Source organism: Nycticebus coucang, chromosome 20, assembly GCF_027406575.1.
Source record: "Nycticebus coucang isolate mNycCou1 chromosome 20, mNycCou1.pri, whole genome shotgun sequence".
Taxonomy (NCBI): Eukaryota; Metazoa; Chordata; class Mammalia; order Primates; family Lorisidae; genus Nycticebus; species Nycticebus coucang.
In genome coordinates, this window is record NC_069799.1 from 53,813,690 (window position 1) to 53,839,792 (window position 26,103).

The following is a 26,103-nucleotide window of genomic DNA, read 5'->3' on the forward strand; positions in this document are numbered from 1 at the left end:
TGACCCCCTGACAAGCTGATCAACATACAGAGGGGGTCAACATAGGGCACTAGGCCTGCTGTAGTGATTACGTACGTGTGATGCATGTCTGGTATATGACAAGTAGATCAACTTAAGGAGGTGGTCAATATGGAGGTTGTACTGTAATCAATATATTTTACAGTATTGTTTTGATAAAACTTTTTCCCCTCATATTTTTAAGTACTCTTGTAGATCTTTCTAAATTGTCTTACAAAAAACATTTACAGTTACTAACAGGACATTCATTCCAATATGTTTGTTCTTTGCTTCATATAACAGGTAAACAGACCTAGCACAATCTATTTTCACACTTCCTGCTCTGTGTCTGAAGTTCATGTGTGGGTGTGTTGATGCAACAGTTAACTTAGTGAAAAACAACAACAACAACAACAACAACAACAACTGAACTCTATCCCTGTAGCTGTGTAGATAACTGTTCTCACTACTGTGAGGTCCAATGAAGACCAGTGAAGAATAGCAAGATGTGTAGATGAATTTTCTGCTTTATCATTAGTAACTGGTCATTGGCACCACATAGTTTTAAAGACAAATGCAAAGATTAGGGTCTCATCTTACTTATAAGCCAACCTATAGCATTCTTTCCATGTTATATGCCAAGAGGGATTAAAATATAACTTACTCTACACATTTATCATAGAAGTCCTTGAATCCTTTTTCATATTATTAAAATGAATGAAAGGAGCTAGTATCTGAGATTGTTTATGAAAGAAAAGTATAAATTCCTACCTCCATTATCTTTCAGGTGTAGTGCTATCTTGGTATCATCTGGAAGAGAAATTCAAAGTTAGTACAACAGAAAAAAATTTCAAAGGAGCATAAATCTTATGACCAACTGTCTACTCACTGCCTTTTCTGTTACGTGACTACATTTTGATAATTTATTGGGGTCATTTCTAGTTCGATGAGAGCAAGCCCTAGCTTTACATGATATAGTGCTAAAATTTCCCCCGGAGATTGTAAGATCGAGAGTTTATTAACGTCTTACCTGATCTTTAAGTTCTGTGAAACAGTTACAAATTAAAATGCATCTACTTTTAATATTCTAAAAGAATTTGTTGTGATCAGACCTCTTAGTTACGACCTTATTTATCCATTTTTAAAATTAAGAAAATTCCAAATGAATTGGAATAGTCAAGATATTTTCAAATTTAAGTCCAAAGGTTAAATGCTTATTGATTGCTAACAATGACGACAATATTGCACATGAAGAGATCTCATCCTGAATTTTTAAAAGGCAGGATATCTTTTTTGATTTAGCAGTTGCATTTCACTCTAAAAGGTAGAGTTTAAATTATAGAAATATTTTCACACGCTTTAATATCACAATCAAAAATGATATGGATTAAAATCTAATGTTGCTTTAGATTTTCAATAAAATGGATTTAGCAGGTGCCTTCTACCTCAATTTATTCCAGTTAATCTTACATATCCAACTAAATTTCAATCAAAAGCAAAAGTTCCATGTTTAATTTCACTTTCTATTTAAATGGAAGTAAGGCTTGTGGCAATAAAAAAGTGAGAACCTTTTTTACCCCTCAAAGCTGACTCTTAACCGGCTAGTCTTGTATTTCTCCCCACTTCTTCACTTCTTCAGACAAGAAAATTATCAGATGTTGGCTAATACTCTTTCTTCTTATTATTTGTACCCATGCATCAACTAGTATTTTTACCTTCCTTAGAAAAAGAAGTATTTTTCAAGGACACTCTCTATGACATACACAGTACCCCCTGTATAGGTTACAGAACAACATAATTTATTGACTACATTCAGAAAAAATATTAGAATTGTAGATGAGTGGAATTATCTATTGTTCAGAATCAAAACTCGATAAACATTTCATATACATTTTTCCTGTCTGTCCTGTGCCTGCCATGTTGAATTTTCATTTACTATGAAATGTATCCACATGAAAAGAAGTATTTTTTCTCTCCTAAGGAAAGGGGACAAAAAAGCAGAATCAATGGTAAAAGCCACATTTTAATAAAAGGCACAGTATATAAAAAGAAACTCAGCTTTATTTTTAGTCTATAATAATTTTGTTTTTATCTTTTTTCCCCTTTAGACATCTCTTAGAAACCCAGCTTGCCAAAGTGTTAACTTTCCCTCTACTCCTTCCATTATGTATCAACACAGAGGTTTTCCCCTCCCTCTGGAAAAAAAGCCAAAGAGCTCTTGGGTACCTTCTGTGGGGAGGCTGGTGGGCGGCTGGGATGTTGCTGATCTTCTGGTCGTGGTTAAAACCCTGAAGTGTGTGGTTGTTGCTGGAATGGTTGTGGTGGTTTGAGAAGAAGTTTCCAGTGGCTCTGTATTCTCACACATCTTCTCTTTTGACTGATAAGAAACAAAAAGGTAAATTCTTTGAGTGATCACACATGTATTTTTAGAAATTACATTCAAGAAGTTAAGCCATTAAGCACAAGGCTCTCAAATGAAGAACAGGAAAGAAATTACTTTCGTACAAGACATGTTTTATCCCCTCCTGTTTCTACTGTCAATAAACATCATCCTAATGCTTCATGTAAAATCCTGGACTCGGTTTGCTTATGGCAGTAAAAGCCAAGGAAGATAGTAAATGGCCCTACTGTTATAAAACAGATATTGTTTCCAGACAATATTGTTTAGTTTGATATTGTAAGATTAACTGGAATAAATTGAGGTGATAATAAATTTATTCTGGATAAAATGTGAATGTTCAAACATAACAGTTGGAGGGAAGTAAAGAAAATCTCCAGTCTTCTCATTGTCTACCCCCACCGCAAGAAATATAACAAAGCAAAATTTGTGTTGGATAAGACAAAAGGAGCACTATACATTAAGGAAGTAAAAAAAGCAGGGGTTTCCAAGAGAAAAAAGGTCAACAGCAATGTCACTTGAGGGAGACCATGCCCTGAACCAGGAATAGACAGCAGAGATAAAATCAACCTCTCTTCCTCATATTAAGGCAGAGCCCTTCGCTGTTCCCCCAAACCCTGAGGGTTCCATTAGCAAACCCTCGTTGTTGTAAAACAGCACCTATGAGGGTTCCAGGGATTCATAAGAAATACGATCAGATGAATATGTACTTTTCATCAAAGAACACGAAAGAAAAAAGGGCAGTCAGACAAAGTGTCAGAAAAAACAATGCATAGCACAGGCCACCAAAACTTTGATAGTCTGGGCAATCACCCAATGTGCAATATAAAAATCTTATGTAAAATATTTTTTTAAAAAATGAAATGTAAAATTTAAAAACGAACTGTTCATGTGAGACAATAAAAATGACTCAGCAGATTTAATAAGGTGTCAGATTTAAATTTTAGAAATGACAAATGTACCTGTTAAAATTACTACCCCAATAGTTAGATTACAAAGAAGATTAAGCAAGATGAGGAAAGAATATATAAGCTGGCAGATAGAGCTCAAGAAATTGCCTGGAAAACAGCACAGAGAAATAAGAACATAGATGATATAAAAGAGAGGTAAAATTAAAGAGGATGGGGAAGTGTGCTTGAGCAGCACATTGATCAAACTCGACAGCCAATCAACTAGAAAACAGTCATTTTTCTTGAGCACACAGAGAACATTTTTACCAACTGCCCATGTACTATTTCATGACAAATTTCCAACCAATTTTTAAAAATCACTATCACAGACTATCTCCTCTGACAGCATTTCAATTAGGTTACACGTCAATAATAAAAAAAGATAAAATTTTAAAAGTCTCCATAATTAGGAAATGAGATATAATTCATAATTTGATGGAATTCCAATAAAAATGCTAATAAGGTTTGCTAACAAGATGACAGGTCATGACAAGATGAGTTTAAAATTTATAGGAAGGACAAAAGGCCCAAATAGGCAAAGCACTTGTGAATAAGAAAATTGAAGGAGAGTTGTCCTGTCGATAGCACTTTTCCTAATAAAATGATAGTCATCAATACAGAGTGATGTTTATACAAGTGATGGCGAACTGAGCTTTAGAAGAGGAGAATCAAAAAATGTTACATGGACGAGGTAGTTTTCGCAAGATACTGCCAAAAGGAAGGAGTATTCAATAAATGGTCCTTAAAATTTGGCTAGTCATAAGGGGGAAAAAAATCCATAATTCTAGATTCCTTGCTTACATAAAATATAAAACCCAATTTCAAATAGAATAAAGACTTTAACATGAAAGACAAAGATTTAAAACAACCAAAAGGAAATACTGATAAATTTGACGCATCGAGAAACTTTTGCACATTTGATTCAGGAGACATGTATAATATATTTCTGTAAGAGGAAAAGTCTGGAAACAGTATCTGTAAAGAAAAGGCCAAGTGAGAAAAAAATATGATTATAAAAATAAAGCTTCAGTAAGGGAGAGTTCGGTGGGTTTTTATTTATTTGTTTTCAATTTCTTTTGTATTACTGCATTTTAGTACCTAGAAAGTGCCTGAGAACACATATATTTCTTGAGTAAATGAATGGTATATTCATACCACAGAACATATAGCTGTGGAAATGATGAATAAACTACCACCACAGACATTCATTGAATAAGGGGGGAAAAAACCCCACATTGTGAGCAATAAAGCCAAGATTCAGAATAGTTTTACTTATTTTCAACAGGAAGAGGCACAGAGCAAGCATAGGTTTTCTTTTCCTTACTGTGTTTCAGAATCACACTGATGTCACATAAATGTTAAAAAAGATCTTTCAAAAGGAAGATAAAAAGAAGGAACATTTAAAATACTTTCATAGGTTTTGTTTTCATTCAACCAACTACCTGCTGATTCCCCTCCCACAGCCATCCTCGCCTTCCCCAGCCGCGGACCTGCCCCAGGCCTGCCCCTGGTTCAGGCCAGCTCACCACCATCTCTGTCTGCTCAGCTTACTGCCACAGGCAACTCACTGGCTGCTGGCCTTACAATTTATTACTCATCCAAGTCCAGGATGTTTTTCCCAAAAAGCCATTTGGATATTATTTCCTTGATTTTCTTAGCCTTTCGGGTAAAGTTCAAACTCCTTCAACTTGTCACATTTCGGGCTATGATAAGCTCTCACCTCTCAGATACCCTTCAGATTTCACTTTATAAATATCACCTCTTCGAGCACACCTTCCTTTATCCCACTTAACACCACCACTTGTGTTTACTCTGACCGTGCTCAGGTCTTTCTCTAAGTGCGGTTTATCTACTTTGCTGGACACAGGGTTTAATGACCCTGCTGGACATTCTTTTTACATTACCAGTGGTATGCTGGGGTGTCACGAGAGGATCTTAGGTGGTGAAAACATAGTAAGTATATTCTTTTCTTTACTTTTATTTTTTTTGATCAACATAATTTAGGTGTGCCATGGAATTTTATGTTCAAGTATACCATGAGATTAAAAAGGTTTTAAATCACTGGGTTAGAACATAGCCAAACAGTTCTCTGGGTGCCTTAGGCTGACCTGGTTCCCCTCCATTTCTTGCTTGTGATTCTTGCTTGTGATTGTAGAATGTGCTGGGAATGCACCACCTTGAAATAAGGGGAGCTGGCTGGACCAGCTATGGCTCTACCCAGTTCTCCTCTAGAAACGAGTGATGTTCTTCAAAGCTTTAACCCAGTGACTGACGTTACCCTCAGAGTTGAAAACTCAGGGTGGCTGCTTTCTGGAGGTCCCAACTGCAATGCAAATGGCATTCACCCAGATGGGACTCTGTCTGCCCTGACAGATCTCCTGAGCCTTTGGGGACCAGCTCACAGTGAATCCCAGGCTTCTGTAGCCCCTTCCTGCTTACCTGTCAGCAACAAATCCTCTTTTTGTAGCCTGTTGTGTGTGGACGTTTTATTTCACCACACTCAGACAAGTGGGTAACCGGTGCACATGACTCTACTTCACAAACTTACATGGAAGATGCTTATATTAGGATTCATACTTATTAAATCAATTCATCTCACAGTCTCAAAAACAAAATTTAATTGTTTCAGGCAAGGACAACGGACTGAAGTGGGTGAACTCATTTATTTACCTTTAAAAACAGGGGAAAGGAATTGCTCGCCATAAAGCTGCCGACGCTTCTAATTTAACCACAGAATACAAAGGTAACACAGGATATGACCGAATACCCAAGCTCTGACCTCCCTGGGGGAAGGGGGACAGTTTTATCTTTGTACTTTTAGTGGTTAGCATAGTCTACAGAACACGGTGAAGTCTCCACAAATACTTAAGAGAGCTTAAAGTTTGATGGGTTTTTCTCTATCTCCTATAATTCACAGTGACCCCCACGAAAGCAGGAAAATTAAAATGTCTGAATTACTTTCTCCATCCTTATACATATATAGTATTCATTTTCAACATTTTTTATTCAGGTAACCATGATTATGTGAAAGAAACAAATTACCTGAAAATACTATGGCAATGCAGATACGTACTCAGTGTTTTAACTTTGCTGTGAGGTGAGTGAAGGGAGAGGGACGCAGTCATATATATCACTAATTCCTCAAATCATGTCAAAAAGTGGATTAAAGCTGCATTGGCAATACAGCTCAAGAATGTTCTTAAAGATGTATTTTTAACATTATTATGAGACATCCCTCCGAGAAAATGAATTTTATTTATTTATTTATTTTTATTTTTTGCAGTTTTTGGCCGGTGCTGGGTTTGAACCCACCACCTCTGGCATATGGGGCTGGCACCCTACTCCTTTGAGCCACAGGTGCTGCCCAGAGAAAATGAATTTTTTATGAAGCTTCCAGGGATCACTGATTTCCTAATGGTTTTTAAAATAGCATTTTGGCATAATTTGCTTTACTGAATGAAAAAAAAAAACTTTTATTCAAAATTTTGAATACAATTTTTATTTTTATTCAAAATTCATACCCTAAAATTTAATGAAGAGAGAAGAAATATTTTCCTTTATGAACCTTTTATCTTTATATGACCTGAAATGACAGGGTACGTGCAATTCACTGGAAAACTTCTAAACAGGTGAAGATTGCTTCTGCAATTGTATACAATCACTTCATTACATCCTGTTCACCTGGGAGTGAACGTGATACCATTTCTCTATGTCGGCTGTGTTACAACATGTCTCACTTATCACAGCACACCAAGTTGCTATAACCAGAACCCTTGGTCTTGTTACTTGAGTTACAAAGAGGAGCAATGGCTCCCTAAATCTTAGAAAAGTAGCAAGCGTGTCAGAATTGCCCTTTCTTTACACAGATTTAAATCCTGGCTCAACTCCTCCCTCGCCTCTTATCTAACGCTTGAAACACACCACCTCCCATCACCCTTCCCTCTTTTCTTGGTAATAAGAGGGTAATAACAATGCCTGCCTCATAGATTGGATATGAGAATAAATTGAGGCAATAAGTATAAACAGTTAAGCCCAATTACGGAGTTAACAAATACTGACTTTTTCTTTCTTATTAAATTAGAAACAATTTTCATTAAGTTGTAGCCACTGTGTATCTGAGAGCTTGGCCCCGGGATTTTTGTCATAATAAAGCCCGTGTGTACCTCTTCAGGACATCCACTGTCCACCCAGTCCTGCCGGTGGCGATCAAATCCACTGGAACATCTTCAAGGAGACCATGTTGCAGTGCAGAAAAGTATGAGGTGCAGGACGGGGGAAGAAACGAAAGGAAAAAAAGATTGGTCAATAGTTAATTTTCACATGTTCAGTGTAGCACAACATCAGCTTTCTTCTGTAGAACTGGTCACTGGAGAAGAGAGGGAACATTTGAAGTGTTATCAAGGAATCATTCACTTCTTAGGGTGTCACATGATTAGGATTAGGGGGACACACAGGGACAGATCACTCTGCCCAGACTACACTGTCCAGAGCACCTGTGTCCCTGCACAAAGGTGACACCAATAGATTTTCTATGAAGGTGATTTTCTTTTTCCTGATATTTTTTTTCCTTCTTCTCAAAACAAATCATACAAATTTTTTCAGGTATCATTTTTCAAGACTTTAGACTTGTTTGTTATTTTTTATTGAAAGACCCACCATCACACAAACTCTTTCTGTCTTTTGCAATAAAGTGTTAACTCAGTGGTTCTGGGTTTTGCAAATCCTGTGCTTTCCAAAGGATAAAACTGGCTCTTGAACAGCTCTTAAGAAAAAATCTCCAAGCCCCTGGAATATCTGTCTGCTAGGAGTGTGTATCTTAGGTTTGGGGCTATACAGGATAGGGTGACAATTTGACATATTGTGAATGTCTGGTTTTATTCACCTGGAACTCTGGGCCGGGCTATGTCAGTTTGAGCTGCAGAGGAGCTAAAGTCTGCAAGAAAAACATTAGTTACAAGGGAGTTCCATCCCCAAGTGACAAGCCCTCAATAAAGGCTCTGAACACCAAGGCTCATGTGAGCTTCCTTGGTTGGCAATGGTTACGAGTTGTCACACAGGAGAATTAAGTGTTGTCTGTACGATTCTGCTGGGAGAGGCAACTGGAAGCTCGAACCTGGTCTCTCCTGGACTCTAACCTGTGGGCCTTTTGTCTTTGGTGATTTTACTCCATCTTCTTTTCCTGTAATAAATCGCAACCTCGAGTATAACAGCTTTTCTGGGGTCTGTGAGTTCTTCTTGTCAATCACTGGACCAGGGTGTATTCTTGGGGGTGTCCAACAACAGGATAGGGGTAGGAATGAAAACAGTCATGTCTTAAACGTCTAATTAACAATTAGGTTTGTAAGATTTTGTTCACCTGTATTTTCTTCTTTGAGTAATTTTCTGTCTCCCTTATCTATCTTCATAAACCCCATTCATTTTCCAAGACCCATAAATTACTATCCAGAGTTCATGCTGATAAAGCTCCACCATGGTAGTCCACCCTACCCCTGTTTCAGAGGTTTCAGTTACCCAGTGAACTGTGGTATAAAAATAGTTGAGTACAGTACAATATCTTATTAAGGCAGAGGGAAGAGACTCATGTAACTTTAATTAAAGTATATTATTATAATTCTTCTATTTTGTTATTAGTTGTTGTTAACCTCTCATTGTACCTAATTTATAAATTAAACTTTATCATGGGTACACATGTGTGGGGAAAAACATAGCATATATAGAGGCATCCTTGGAACTCATTCTTCAGGGGTAAGGGAGGGACACTGTATTGCTGGGATTGCATCTTACTTTACTATTTAACTTTTCTCCTTTACATAGCATCTCACGTGCTTATGTCTCATTTACCAAACTCAACTGTGCACATTTTAAAGCGAGGGTCTTAGACTGGTCATATTCTCAGGCACATCTAACACACGGTATCTTTTTTTTATAGGAGAAATTCAAAATATTTTCACTTGTCTATTAAAATTAAGGCTATACACTATCCTGAATTTTAATATATGCAAATATGCGTCTACATACACTATATAAAATCCATATTAACATGTGTTAACCTAAAAGGATATTTAGACCTTTTTTTCACAATAAGTAGAAGCTACTCAAGTTGGGTCTGACATTTTCTTGTTGAGCTCACTACTTTGCTTTGCAACCTTTCTTCTCACTTGTTTTGCAATGAGTGCACATAGTGGCTCTCCCTGTGAATCCCTGCCAGAGCCTGTGCACCATGGCATGAACAAGCATAATTTAATTCAAGTGGAATGTGAAAACAACTGTCCTGTCAACGGGAAAGACTGTATCCATCATTCTCTCCAGACATGACCCACTGAAGCTCAGCTATTTTATGCCTACCATCTGTGTGGAACAAGTGTAAGTGTGGAATAAACATCAGCATATGATTTGGCACCCTAAGTTTGAGAATCCCCAGTTGGTCAAGGCCATCTCTGATTACCCAGTGAGAAAATGGCTAGTGGCGTCTATTCATATTTAATTCCAGATGAGTTAGATGATGGCTTGTTCTTTTTTGTTTGTTTCAAGTTTATTTAAACATTGAGGAATGTACTGACATTCTCTCTTGGAAGACAGGGATATATCAAATTTCCATTAAAAAAATATGTTTGGGGAACCACCTGACTGTACGTAAATCAATGGAAAAGATAATTTAAAATGCGGGTACTTTCACTTACTCTATTCCATACGTATCCTTGGCCAGTGAGATATAATAAATTTGGCCTCTTAAGAAGACAGCACCAAATCTTACATTTGTACATCAACTGAGATTTTTATCTCAGAATAATTAGTCCTCTAAATTGTATAATGAATGCCATGGAGAAGTGCAGAAATATTGCAGTTCGATTTATTATTTAATAATCTTCCAATGATGTTATATGAAATTAGATTCTACTGAAAATATGAATCAGGTTATTCATTCATTTATTTATTCATAATGGATTCTCTATTGAGTGAAGTTTACTAAGGGCTAAGGTGGAAAGAACCAAGAATCCCAAAACAAGATTTGGTTTGAAAAGCTCATGTTGGTTGGGCGTGGTGGCTCACACTTGTAATCATAGCGCTCTGGGTGGCTGAGACAAGAGGATTGCTTGAGCTGTGAGCTATGCTGAGGCCACAACACTCTAGCCCAGGCAACAGAGTTAGACTAGTCTCAAAATAAAAAAGAAAAGAAAAGCTCATACTTTTTGGTAGATTACTGTGCTTTAAAAAAAAAAAAAAAGAATAAAAACCAAGTCCTGCCATTTGAGCATTTTTTTTTAATAGCTCAGTAACCTAAATAGCATCCCAAAGCAGTTATAAGCAAAAGAGTGTGTGTATTGTGAAAATCATTAAGAAATGCCACCTTCTATATTATTTCTGAATTCTAAACGAACCAAAATCACCTTTGAGAACACCTTCCTTTCTCCACTGAACCGCTGTGTCTTTTTTTAAAGACACAAGTACATTAACCATATCCTGCTCAAGCACATTGACTTCCTAACATTTTAAACAGGAATTCACAAGGTGGCTTTCCTAACTTGGAATCACCTAGAATCTGAAATGCAAATTCATTGCCAGATTGCCAGATTCTCTGGCAATTGAGACACAATTTTCATTGTGAACAAACACACCCAAGGCATTCGTGCTACATTCAAATTTGAAAACCATTAACTTCCTGCAGGATATGACCAGGTCCCTTGTTCACTCCGCCAGCCTGTCTTCTATAACCCATTCTCGTGCTCTTGTTAAGAGTAGCAAATGGCTTGCCCCTCTCTGAAGGTGCTGTGCACACTTAGGAATTGACGTCTAAACCTGCTCTTCCCATATTGCTGGGATGCTCAGTTAGTAAACTTGATTCAACTCAAGTATAATCTATTCCAAGACAGGGCTCCTTCTCCCTCCACCTAGCAGAGCCAGCAACCCTTCCTCAGAGCTCCCTGGTACCAAGGACGCTTGTCTGTTATTCTATAACTGGGTGCTTTCTAGCTTATTTTATAAGACTTTGGGGAGAATGTGGTTAAAAGTCAAGTTTTAGGTGGCATATGGTGGCTCACACCTGTAATCCTAGCACTCTGCCGAGGCAGGAAGATCCTTTGAGCTCAGGAGTTTAAAACCATCCTGAGCAAGAGCGAGACCCGGTCTTTACAAAGAGAGAAAACTAGCCATCGTTGGAGAGGGCCCCTGTCATCCCAGCTACTTGGAAGGCTGAGGCAGGAAAGCTCTTGGGCGCGAGTTTGAGATACCATGAGTTATGATGCCACAGAACTCTCCCCAGGGCGATAGTGTGAGAGACTCTGTCTTAACAGCAACAACAAAAAGGTTCAGAGGCAGTCTGCTTGAGTTAGAATTTTGGCACAAGTACAAAATAGGTGTGTGATTGATAGATAAGTTATTTTTCTCTTTCTTTTAAAAAACGTCATTTTATTGCATGTCAACAAATTATAATTGGGTATCTGTGTATGGGTGATATGATATATACATGCAACATGGAATTATTAAATCAAGCTGATTAAAACATCTATCATCGTAGATACTATTTTTTCTGGTGAGATTATTTGAAATCTACTCTTTCAGCAATTTTGGAGTATATAATATGCTATTATTAACTGCAGTCACTTTGTTGTGTAAGAGTTCTCAAAAACCTTGTTCCCTTGAGTTGTTTTCCTAAAATGAGGCGGGGAAGGTTATGAAAGGATTAAAGGTAGAGTGTCAGTGTGGTACACAGAAGAGCTTCAGTATATGTTGGATGTTTTTAATAAGCAATGTCTTCGTAGTATGCATGAACCAAAGTTGACAATTGTAGAAAAATGAATAAATGAGACTGTCACTCTATAGACAGGATTTAGAAAACGTTTAGGAATTACTTCCATGTACCATATAAATGTGAAATGTGTTTTATAATATAAAGTCCTTTATCATCATATTTGAGAATGAGTACAAAATAAGGGGAAGTCTAAGCTGCTGTCACACGTGGGCTCCATCTCTTTTCAATGTTTATAAGTAGACAGACACAATAGGAGGATGTTTTTGTTTCCACATTATTCTCTTCTTACTATTATCCAAACAAACTGATGGAGAACTATATAGTATCTCAAATTAATTGTACTAATCTCCACTCAATTTCGATGGTGTGTTGATTTCAAAACCCGCAGGGACCATGTTAATGCACCCCATTAAATAAGGCAACCTAAAAACTAAATAATATTGTCTTAGCTTGCAGCTTTTATCACATCAAGAGATAAAAGTATAATCTTCTCTATCTTCACATTAGTTTTGTAGAAAGTGTTTCATAAACAGGACTGAGTTTGAGAGAGTCATGTCTTTTTTTTTTAATTTTTATTAAATCATAGCTGTGTACATTAATGTGATCATGGGGCACCATACACTAGTTTCATAGACCATTTGACACATTTTCATTACACTGGTTAACCTAGCCTTCCTGGCATTTTCTTAATTATTGTGCTAAGACATTTACATTCCACATTTACGAAGTTTCATTCCACATATACCCTTGTAAGATGCACCACAGGTGTAATCCCTCCCCTCTCCCTCTGCCCACATCCTCCCTCCCTCCCCTCCCTTTCCCCCTTCACATGAAAGCTATAACCCAGTTACAACCTGAGAGTCATGTCTTTGTATGAGGGAAATCAGATAAATATTCAGATACATACATAAGCAAAAATAAGGGTTAAAAATGAACTGCATGTCTCACTGAACAATTGAACACGTGTCATTTCACCAGTGAGAGGAAATACATTCTACAAAGGGAATTTAGGAAGGACACTTCCCAGAATCCCATTAGGAATGAGTTTCTAGAATAAGGGGTCAGCAGACTTTTCCTGTTAAGGACCAGGTAGTAAACATTTTAGGATTTGCAGACTATATCATTTCTGTGCCAACTAACCTCCGTCGTGGCTTGCAAACAGACACAGATAAATGTGTGAACAGATGGAGATGGCTGTGTGCCATCAAACTTTATTTACAAAAACAAGAAGTGGGTCATATTTTTAAATCACCAACTGTGGTTTGCTAAAATATATCCTACACTCTTAGGTAAAATAAAGATCTATAAAATTCTGAAGATTTTAGGACAAATGCCTCATCGGGGTGTCTGATGATTTATGTGGTTCTTGCAGCCTTAAAATTATTTACCATGGTATGCTATTTTAATGGAAAAATATCAATTGTACATTTAGTAAATTCTCTTTTAACTATATGTGAGAATGTGGAAAATGTTCCTTTAGCATGAAAACAATGGAAAGATGCTTTACAATGATTCCTAAGTATTTTAGATGAGATTATATGAGCAGTGGTTATACGAATAACATTTTATGATAAGGTTAATAGGTAACAGGTGGTATGAAGCTAGAAGATGGGAAAATTATTTTCTTTTGAAATACAGAAAAAATTAATTTTGAAGGTAGGTCATAAAATTTAAAATGTTGTTATAATCATCTTTATTTTTAATAAAAAACAGTAAAAAATATCTCACTTCCCTTATGAGACAGACTTGTTCTTAACTGGCCTCAGGCATGAGATGGACCACTTCACTTCTAAAAATATTTCTCCTAAAATCAACTAACTTGAGCTTAAAGTTTTTCAGCATATTTGTCCCTGAATCACTCATTACATACAGCTCTGAGAATGATGGATTATGAGTAATCCATTACAGAGACCATATTGTAGGATAAATGATAAAATCTGACAGCATAATATGCAAGAAAGCAGAGTATTTTAATAAAAGTGCTTCATGGTACATAGAGCTTAGAATCATAATCCAATGTCTATATAAATAGTTTTCTGTTGAATGCAGGAAATCTAATTTAGAGGAGTGTCAAATGGAAAGTTGAGATCAAATCATCTGATTTCCAGAACCTTCTAATCCATACGTGTGGCATCGTGCAGAGGTGCTGGCTTTACAAGTAGATACCTAGAATCTAGAGTAGCCTTCACATGTGTATACCATGCAACAACATCGGAGCCTTTCATCCCTACAATTCTGTTATCAAAGCAATTCATTATCTTACCCTTTCTCTTCCAAATGATTGGTAAAAAAGATATCTCTTGTACTTTCCCAGTTTTTATTTCTTCTATCTTTCATCGATCAAATTTTCAACCAGGAAAACAATTTTTGCAATTAGCTTTGCATGCCAGAATTTTTCCCTCCTGCAAATGTCACTTCCTGTGTCTAATCTGTGCTCAGTTTGGGAGACTAGAAAGGAGGAAAGAATTGCGGCTGGGAATAAAGCAACAACCCGTCGGTTTGTCTGGGAACAGGCTAGTCCTTTCAGAAATCATTGTGGTTAAAAGCCACTGCTGATGTTGGCAAAATTTCCTTATTTGTATATTTTTCGGGGCTTTAAGGGAATGAAGAAGATGCAAAAGTTGCCCGAAATACACTAAAATCATGATGCATAAAACCAAGTCAATTATACACCAAACAATCTGCTAAACCTAGATTAGGGCAAAGTCATTAGCAATAGCCCAGAGCTGCTAACTTTCAGCTTGTTTTAATCATGGAAATGGCAACTCTCCCTCGAATATTACATAGTTCAGTATTTATTTTATACTTACAAAAAAATTCCTTAAAATAATACTTAGAAGGAGAAAGAAAAGGAAGTATTTGCTCATTTGGAAATAGCTAAAAGCTACAGTGTGTGACTCAATAGACCCGACTGATTTGTTTGCAATGCTATTCTCACAGTAAAATCTAATTTTTTGTTGTCCCCCTTATAACTTGTAAGTTCTACTAGTATATATTGAAATAAGCTCGCTAAGGGAATTTGAGCGATGCAAGTTCAACTGCAGAGTGACTCAGGCGGCTTTTTACAGAGCAGCGTATCTTCTATGATTTCACAAATTTAAGGCCCTCACTTGGATCATGAGTTTGTTAGATTTTTCCTCTACCCAGAGAAGGTAGAAAGTTACAAATGTGTCCTCTTCAATGGCTTTAAGGGTTGTGCTGCTTTATCTGCAGCCAACATATGTGAATGCATTTGCAGAATAAAATCCTCAATTCTATCAAAAACTGGATTACTCTAAAACAGAATCTTTCAACCTCTTCATAAATAAACCAGAGCAAGAAATATTTTTAAAATAAACTGTTTAGAAGTTTATATCTGTATATTTGTGTTACATATTGACATTAAATACTTGTTTCAGTGTTCACTTTTCTGTGTTTTTTCCTAAAAATCTACATAAAGCACAGATATATTTTCTATTTCCTTCTATTTCATTAAAAAAGTGCAGGGTATGACCAGCATAAAATGTCACCATAAATTATCCTATATAGCCCAAAATCTACTGCAATATCACTGGGGAATTAACATCATCTTTTCCCTAAATGGTAATCCTCAATTTGAAAAATACTGTCCAATAGTTTAAATTTTAAATCACAGTTATACTTTAAACAGCATTGATGGGTTTCAAATTGACATAAAATAATTGTATGTGCTTTTGGGGTACTTTGTGATGTTTCCATATATGAACAGTGTCGTAATCAGAGCAATTAGCATATCCATCATTGCAAACATCTGTCATGCTTTTGTGTTGGGAACATTCACTAACCTTCTCCTTGAAACTATATAATATATTCTTTTTAACTATAGTCATCCTATAGTGGTATAACCATAGAACAGGGGTTCTCAAACTCCACATGAGGCGCTGTGATTGTACTTGTTACCATTTTGTTTTTTTACTTCAAAATAAGATGTGCAGTGTGCATAGGAATTTGTTCATACATTTTTTTAAAACTATAGTCCAGCCGTCCAATGGTCTGAGGGATAGTGAACTGGCCCCCTGTTTAAAAAGTTTGAGGACCTCTGCCATAGAATTTATTCCTCCTAATGAGCTGTTATTTTGTATCCTTTAACAAATCTCTCCCTGTCCTCATCTTCCCCCTAACCTTCCCAGCCCCTCTGGCTCTACTTTTTATTTCCATGAGGTCAATTTTCTTTGAGCTTTCACATATGAGTGGAGTTAACTTTTTCTTTCCGGCTTATTTCACTTGTGATAATGTACTGTCCACTTCACTGTGAATACCGGGATTTCACTTTCATGACTGAATAGTATTCCATTGTGTATATATACTACGTTTTCTCTGGCCATTCATCAACAGTGGTTGTTAGACACCTAGGTAAATTGCACATCTTAGCTACTGCAAACAGTACTGCAATACACTTGGGGTACAGGTAACCCAGTGATATACTGACTTCCTTTCCTTTATATAAATGCCCAGTAATGGGACTGCTGGATAACATGGGAGCTCTGTTTTGAGGAACCTCCATACTTTTCTCCATAGCGGTTATATGAGTGCTAGTTTGCATTTCCACCAGCGGTGTATAACCGTTCCCTTTTCTCCTCATCCTTGCCAGCATTTGTTATTTTTTGTCTTTTCGATAATAACCATCCTAACTGGGGTGAGATGATCCCGTATGGTGATATTGATTTGCATTTCTCTGATGATTAGTGATGTTGAACTTTTCCCCTCATATTTGCCTGCCATTTGTAGTCTGTTTGAAAGGAATGTTTGCTCTGATCATTTGCCCGTTTTTAAATTGGTTTCTTGTCTTTGTCTTGCCTTTGAGATGTTGGAGTTCCTAGTATATTCTGGACATTAATCTTCTGTCAGATAAATGGTTTGCAATGATTTTCTCCCATTTCTTAGGTTGTCTGTTTACTCTGTTGGTTGTTTCCTTTGCTGTGTAGAAGATTTTCAGTTTGATAGAATCCTATTTATTTGTTGCTTTTTTTGCTAAGAGATAAATTTTAACGACAGCATATATTCCATTATATGACTTAATGAAAAAATTTTCAACTTACATATGAGAATAATCATGGCATTTTAACTGGTACAAAATATACACCATAATCTTATTTGCATTTACTTTAAAATGATACATAATTTTTATTTTTATTATTTATATTTATTTATTTGAGATAGAGTCTCACTTTGTCACCATTGGTTGAATGTCATGGTATCATAGCACACAGCAACCTCAAACGCTTGGGCTCAAGGGATTCTCTTGTCTCAGTTTTTCATTTTTGGTAAATAGAGGGTGTCATTCTTGCTTGGGCTGGTCTCGAGATAAATCATTTTTAAATTAGCTTTTTTTTTATTACTGAGAGGTTAAACTTTTAAAAAATGTTTATTGACTATTTTCATTTCTACAGTTTTGAATTGCATATTCTTTTACTTTCCTCATTTTATTTGATTGGTTTGTTCTTTTTTCTTGTAAGATTTCTGTGAACTAAGAGATTTAAATCTGTGTTAAATACAACATCTGTTTCTAATTTGCCCTTTAATTCAAGATACAATGTTTTGACATGTAGTTTATATTTATATTTTTATATAGTGACGTTTTCTAAACTTCTCTTCTAGAATTTCTTTTATTGCCTTTTTTTGCTCAAAAAGGCCACTTTTACTTTGGCATTAAATGAATACTTACCATATTTTCTCCTAGCTTGACCATTATTTCATTCTTTATTTCTCTAAACACTTTCAAATTTATTTTGGCATATAGTGGGAACGAAGAAGAAAATTTTTTTCAAATAGCAAAGATTCCCAGTATCATTTGTTGAATAATATCTAACTGTTTAAGTTCCATATAATAGATCTTATTTAATTTTTTCCCTCTGAGTTAGTTCCATTTATTCTTTTCAGTGATTTTTATAATCACATTCTGATGTTCTAAATAATAATCCTATTGTGAAATTGACAGAACTGATATGGAAATAGCTGGCATTTTACTGCATTCTGTTAGTCTAAGTGGCTCATCAAACTTTCATCCCTTCCTTAAAGAGATGCAATATATTATTAAATTTGCGAGTGGCTATTTTCTTTCTCTATTTTTGCTATTGTTAAAGAGTCTTTATCACTATAGTTTTAAGTAGTTATTTCTGACATAGAAAGCTATTGATTTGTGTGAATGTTGTAATTGGTTCTTTTATCTTTAACTTTTGTTCTTCCTTTCCAATAATTATCTCTTAATTTATGTTTCTTTTCTGTGCATTAACTAGAATTATTGTTACATAACAATAGTGATCATATCCTTGCCTTCTGGCTTATTATAATTACAGCGTTTCTGTACCTTCAATGGTTAATATATTTTTAGGTTGCTATGTAATAATATTTATTATTGCACTTCACCAATATCTTTGTATGTTAGTCTGCTACCATTTTTACTCAGAAAAAAAGGTTGAATTTTATCAAGTATTGTCATTCTATCTAGTTATACTTTTGTACACATCGACCAACCTCTTCCTACCTCCACCCTCTGGTGACTGTCATCTATTCCCTGTCCCCATGAGACCTCCTGTCTTTAATGTTCAGCCCCACACAGGAGTGAGGACATGTGAGATTTGTCTTAACTGTGCTCAGCTTACTTCACAGAATGCAATGTCCTCCAGTTGCAGCCAAGTTGATGCAAATGGCAGGATTTCATTTTTTTTTTTACGGCTAATACTCCATTGTGTAGAGATGCCCCAATTTCTTTATCCACTCATCTGTTGATGGACATGTAGGTTGGTTTCCAAATCTTGGCTATTGTCAATAGTGCTGTAATAACATGGGACTGCAGGTATCTTTTCAAAATTCTGAAATCCCCTCTTTTGAAACTATAGCTCGCAGTGGAATTGATGGGTCATACGGTACTTGGCTTTTCAGCTTTTTGAGGAAGCATTATACTGTTTTCCATAAAGTTGCACTAATTCACATTCCCATCAACAGTGAGAAATATGAGTACTTTTTTTTTTTTTTTTAAGCCAGGAAAACACATATGAATCACTGATGTTCCACCTGTGTCCAGAGTTCAGGGTTCAGTTTTACAGAGGCCCCTAGTAGCTGCTGAACCAGGAAGGGGGACGTGGAGGGACTTAGCTGTGTAGCCCTGATCATAAACAGCGCCCAGAGGGATCTAATCTCAACTGCTTTACATTTGGAACTTCACTTTCCAAGAATATTTCTCCTGCTTAAGGAAAAAAAAATAAGTTTGAGAACCATTTTATTAAATCATTTATGAGCTTCACCCCATTGATTAATATAGGCTTATTGTCATTATATTTTACAATGTAATTACATTTTTCAGAGGAGTACTATGAGCTCATTTAAAATATGATAATAAGCACTGACAGGGCATTGTAAGAAGAGAAGAAACTTTATCTCTGTGTACGGCCCTGGAAGATTTAATAAAAGACAATATTCTGCCAGGTAGTAATATCTAAGTGAACCTCATAATAATCAGGACTTTGTCTTATAAAAGATACTTCTTTAATAATTTTTTTTGAAGAACAATAATCACTTTAATGGGTTTACATTGCAGTTCCTAAAACATACCAAGTAATGTAAAAGTCAAGTGGAGTCTAATGGCATGAAAATTAGAATTTTCTGGTTTTGGATGTCACTTTTTTTTCCCAGAAGTGGAAATCACTTGGGATCTAATCTAGGACAGACTCTTCACTTTGAAACAACTGAAACCCAGAGATGCAGAGATACACTTCCAGTCCCAAGCTCCTCATCTCACTAGAATCCAGACTCAAGTGAGGGTGGTTTTCCTGGGGACCTCCCACCGAAATGTGTGGCCTCGGAGATAATGTCTGAGCATTTTTCTCGTTAGTACTAGAATCTGATAATATATCCAGTCTTATTCAAAAAGTTGGTCATTTTTCTTCATAGTAACAAATAGAACTGTATTCTATTATACATAAAGAATAATGATTCTCTTTTGAGTAGTTTTTAATTAAGAAAATATATATATAATTCCTTAAGAATATATATTCTTTTATTAATACGTATATTCTCTTAATAATATATATAGTAATATTAATATGAATATCTAAACTATAGTGTTTCCAAAAATATGTGTGACAAGCGTTCAGGAGGATTAAGAATGTTCCAATCAATGTTAATGTCTCTGATGGTTTATGATTGGCCAAATGGGGATTCTCTCCTCGAAAACACAAGTGAATTGGCTGCTGATTATTATTTGATAGGACACATTTTACCTGCAGAAAAATCCAACATTTCACTACTGGCAGCGGTATTTGAAAGCTACTCAATACTTGCTGGTAAAGGTCCAGGCACTAGATCAGTGGTTCTCAATCTTCCTAATGCCGCAATGTTTCATTTCATTGTTAAAAAGGGGTTGCGACCCACAGGTTGAGAACCTCTGTACTAGATGCTAATCACATACAGTGCTACTGGATGGAAAATATAAAGTCATATTTACATGTTTTACATGTTTCTGGGCCTCTTTAAAATGACAGTAGGGTTATAATTATCAAGTAAGATTTGCTATTGAACTATGAGGTTTTGTATTAGCTGGTAGGACATGGGGGTTTCAGGATACATTGCTTATGCTTCTGATAATATTTTTCACACTTAATGAGATAGTCGATGGCAGGTTAGGTAAAAGAGTAAATGAGAACTCTATTTTGACTCAGAAAGGTAGAGCAAGGTTAAAAAAGAAATAAGAAAAAAAACAAAACAAAGAAACTTAACAGAAGAAATTGTCCAAGGGACTAAGATCTGGCTTCAAGAAAGATTATTATGTAGAAAACTTTTCTAGGATCCTGGTAAAACTAGAAAATATTTTTATACATATGTAAACTAGTATGTAGCCCATATCAGTTTACATTAATCATTCAAACTTGAAAAGAGTCATTGTTCCAATTCACCAAATTATTTTGATCAAAGAATGTTTTTTTTTTCCATTAATATCTAGAGTTCATGGTAAATGCCGCTTCATCTTTAAACCCTTGAGTTATTATTCCAAGTAGAAGTAAATAGATTTGGGTAAAAATACTTTGCCAAGACTTACAGAGTTTTGAAAAAATTTTACAAAGATTATTTTAAAAACTTCATGCTTGAGAATTTTGAATATATGCATTCAGAATGTATATTACTGAGGCAGTTTGTTTCTTGAAGTCTAAATTAATATCAATGTTTAAAAAATAAGTTGTTTAACTTTAGCAATGCCTTGTAGAATATAGGAAGTTTTCTTCTCTCTTTAAACTTTCATTATGAGGCCAGATAGGGTGGCTCACACTTGTAATTCCAGCACTTTGGGAAGTCAAGACTGGAAGATCTCTTGAGCCCAGGAGTTTGGACCAGGCTGGGCAACACAGAGGCGCTAAAGCTCACCGCAACCTCAAAGCTTTGGGCTTAAGTGATTCTCCTGCCTCAGCTTCCTGAGTAGCTGGGATTAGAGATGCCTGCTACAACGCCTGGCTATTTTTTAGAGTTGGGGTCTCGCTCTTGCTCAGGGTGATGTTGAACCCATGAGCTTAGGCAATCTACCTGCCGTGGCCTCCCAGAGTGGTAGGATTACAGGCATGAGGCACTATGCTTGGCCTTACAAAAATGATTTTAAAAATAGCCAGCTGTGGTAGCACTTGCCTGCGGTCTCAGCTATTTAGGAGGCTGAGGCAGGAGGATCACTTGAACCCAGAAGCTGGAGGTTGCAGTGATCTAAGTTCATGCCACTGCACTCTAGCCTGCATGACAGACCAAGATAGAATAAGGCCCCATTTCTTTAAAAAAAGACAAGATTTCCTCTTTATAAATTTCCAAGCTCACCTGGAAGGGTTAGTTTCTAAAACTGCACCAGGCTCAGGTCCTTAGGTAGATTGCCAGCAAAGCATTAGCATATTCATTCCATTCTAAGAAATGGTTCTGGCCATAAAATAGTGTTTTTCCTTATTTCCTTGCTTCTTCTACATCAGATTTATCAGGCATATAAAATATCAAATTACTAAATGCTAATTCTGTTAGAGTTTTATGCAGCGCATGTGTACCAATGTTCTATGTCTTATTAAAGACAGCAAAAAAAATGATTTTAAGAATTTGGGTGTGAAGCAATTTTCTGCTTCATAAAATACAGTTAATGTCACCTTATGTTAACAGAAACATTCTTGGATACGCAACTTTTTCTTAAGATTTGGTTTTAATAACTGACTAGATATTTCAGAATATGCTCTTTAACCTGGAAAGAAAAATATTTATAGCAAAAGCGAGGTCACCCTATGTAGAATACATATATATACCTGTACCTTCATGCTACTTTGTCTACCCACAACACTCACGAATTCAACACCTTCAAAAATGTTTCTGTTTGACCTGGTGCTTCATTTCCTGTCTGCTGTTTCCACTAGGGAACAATCATTATTTATCTGCCTCAGTATCAATTACTGTTTGCTTCATTAAACCCCTCAAAATCAGGTCATCAGTATTTTTTCCCAAGTAGTTTGTTGTGAATACCTATTTTACCATTCCTTAAATTAATGCACAAATTTGTTATATATCTTCCACTGATTTGGCAAAAATTCCGGGTAGCAAATCTTTGGGGCTTGTGGGCCATATGGTCGCTGTCCCAGAAATTCCACTTTGAAGAATAACTTCTCTAACCTAGAAATTAATTCTAGCTCAGAACATGTTAGGTTCTGGACATACCAAATGTAATTAGAACTTAAGACAGTAGCAGGGATTGGAGCGCAACCAGAATATCAGAGTGTGATTGGGTAAGCGAACCGTATAATTTACAGGGTAGATAATTACATGTGTAAGAGGGATGGATGGTGCTAACACAGGACTGTATAACTAGCCTAGTAGGACAGGCCTGTCCCAGAAAACTAGACCTATGGAGTTTGGGGCAAGGATCCGATTCTCACACTTCACAGACAACCTTGGTCTCTATAGATTCTGTGCTCAATTTCAGTAAGTCTTTGTAGGTAAATGTTCTTGTATAGGTAGTTGCTAGTAAAATGCTTATGAAGATGATAAGTGTCTGACGTACTTCTGGCCCACTCAAGATTATTCTCTCTTTTCACAAACCATGGGCATAGGTCTACGAAGGTGAGGTAGAGGTAAATTTATGTTCCTCTTTCTGATCTAGTAGAAAAGGATGTAGAACTAAGCGATTTAGTAGTAATTCTCCCACACAAAATAACAACTTCACACACCCTTTTTGCTGTATGACGTTTTAATCCATGACAACTCTTTGTGTTATTTTTATTACTTTTCCCAATCCATAGTTTGTATTTATTTTTTTATGAGGATTCTTATCTTGTCAATTATGCACTCTGCAAGAACATAACCTCAATTATGGCCAATGGCAATTTCCTATGGATCTTGTTTAATAGGCCACTGAAATATTTAAGTAGACCTTAGTATCAATAAGCTAATAAGACCTTTATAGTAGACTGGGGAGGGTTTTCTCCCTCCTTCATGATGGACACCTGCTACTAAGAATTGCTTATCCAGTCTGTCTACATTTTGGCAAGGCTACATGTGCTAAAATTTCAGCTCTAGCATTTTTTTTTTTCTATCTCTCCATCCAGCTTGCCCTTTCCTCCTTCCCCCCACCCCCCAAAAAAAATTACTTTCAATTTTGGTTCTACCAATTCCTAGTTTCATGACCTTGGATAAGCTTCTCAATCTTCCTTCTTCTCATTTACTTAATTTAACTCTTTATGAGATTGCAATTTGAATAAAATAAAAAAAAATTAACAGACTTTCATGGCAACAAAGCTTTTCCTGGAATGCTTGGTATACAGTAAATACAAAATAAAAGAGAGCTATTATAATTATTTTAAGCATTTCATGTGTAAGGCATTCCTACCCTTAAAACAACTACTTTTCCTTTCTTTCAAAGCCCTTGTCATTTTGCATCAGCAACAATAGCAGTAAGAAATTTGGGTAATGATTAAAAAAAAAAACAAAAACCCTCTATAATAGCAGAATGCAGAGGAGGGATGGATTACCTCTGTCGAGGGCCTGGGTCATTTCAGAGGTCGTCTTGGTGGTCTGAATATATTATTTTAGGAATATAAAATTTATGTATTTTTAGAACAACCTGCCTTTAGAAGTGGTTGCAGCCAAGGTCATGACTGAGAAAGTTAACTATGAATTGTCACTGAAGGAAAAATGCAAGTGGTGATGTGAAAGAAAAAGTGGCTTTCTAGGAAGGAGGGGGAAAAAAGAAGTCTCATTAATATGGAATAGTCCAATCACTTTCTAAAATATCTCAGAAAGGAAAAAGTTGAATGTTAATCTTTGTTCAACCAATAAATCTTATTTTTATACTAAATAACCTTCTTCTACAAGTTGGTCAGATTGCCCTAAAATCATATAAAAAGATCCATCTGGATTTTTTACGTTTTTCCACAAATGACAGAATTTCTGTCATAACATTTCCTTAAAAACTCTGGGAAGACCTTGTAAGTGGGTGAGATGGTATCTCTGACTCAGGACTTGACATAAATAAACCTTTCACATTTAGAAGACATCATAAAAATCGATCAAGAAACATAAAATAATCACACTTTAACTTTTCTGAGGGGTAGATTTTAACAAAGGTTAAAAATCAGAAACTATGCCAAATATATAGAATATTTATGTAAGACAATTTTATGAGTTTATAATTTTCTTGCATAAATACTGTAAAAACTGGCCTGAGCATGAATGCACTGTCTTTCCATATTCTAGTGGCACCCGTAGCTCAGTGCATAGGGTGCCGGCCACATACACCGAGGCAGGTGGGTTTGAACCTGGCCCGGGCCAGCTAGGGCAACAATGACAACTGCAACAAATAAATAGCCAGGTGTTGTGGCAGGCGCCTGTAGACCCAGGAGCTTGGGAGGCAGAGGCAAGAGAATTACTGAAGCCCAAGAGTATGAGGTTGCTGTGAGCTGTGATACCACAGCACTGTACCCAGGGCGACATGGTGAGACTGTCTCAAAAGAAAAAAAAAAAAAGTCTTTTAGTATTTTAACAATAGGTTCCAAGAAAACCAAACAATTAAACAGTAAACTACTTTTCTAATAGGTAACTGTTAATTTAAGGTTCTCTCCCTATTCAGTACTCAGGTTTTTTGACAGATGTTAGCCATGAACTTGGCTTTTGGGTTTTAAATTTTTATTTCCTTGTCCTTTAAGGATCATATTTTTTTCCCCATAATAATTTAGCACCTACTGTTTTTGAAGCGAACAAATGTAATTTTATTCTTGGGCAATTAACTTTTAATTATTTCTGGGGGAACTCATTTTAGTAGTGCAAGCAAGCTAAGGCGGAATGGAAGCTATTATTGAGCATTAACATTTTAGAATGTTGGATTTTTAGATACTCTCTCTCTGATTACATTTGTTGAAGTCTAGCTTTCTGAACTATAACCATATAACATGCAGCCACCACAGTTAACACATAAGCAGAATTTTAGAATCACTTGGATAATCTTGAAAAAGCAGCTATGAACATCCGTATGTTAAATAATTCTACAGATTTTATCCAAAGGGCGCTCAGAGGGGAAACAAACACAACATTCACTGATGCAAAATCAAAGATAACTTGAAAGAAGTCTAATATTTCAGGTGGGATTTGGTAATCAGGAGACTTGGCTCAATCATCTATTTCATTAGAGTTTGGGAACAAGAACAAGAAAACGGGTTTCTATTCTTTAACCACATGTCTCATTAGACACTGGCAGATAGCCTAGTGGCCAAAGGATGCAGAAATCAAAATGCGAAATAGATGATTAGTAGACAGGCAGATAGATGGATAAACATAGATGATTTTTTTAAAAAGACAATAATGACATGCACTTTATATTCAAAATTGAAGGAATCAAATGCTGTCTTTGTACAAGAAAGAGCTATGAGCCTACACATTCAGCACTGATAATTTTCTGCTTCTGACATGTTCACTTTGGAAGTTTTCTCATGAATACCTAAATTGTCCTAATATACTTGATTACATATACTGACTTTCCTCTTTCTCTTATA

At 36.0% G+C, this 26,103-nt stretch overlaps 1 protein-coding gene across 1 annotated transcript in view; it reads right to left on the reverse strand.

Annotated features, from left to right (window-relative positions):
• PLXDC2 (plexin domain containing 2) overlaps positions 1-26,103 on the reverse strand; it is a 370,639-nt gene that overhangs the window by 44,555 nt on the left and 299,981 nt on the right. Inside the window, exons 10-12 of the mRNA XM_053572952.1 lie at positions 7,509-7,569; positions 2,224-2,374; positions 769-807 (exon numbers count right to left, since the gene is read on the reverse strand). Of these exons, the coding sequence (XP_053428927.1) occupies positions 769-807; positions 2,224-2,374; positions 7,509-7,569 (251 nt within the window). The remainder of the gene's footprint in view (positions 1-768; positions 808-2,223; positions 2,375-7,508; positions 7,570-26,103) is intronic.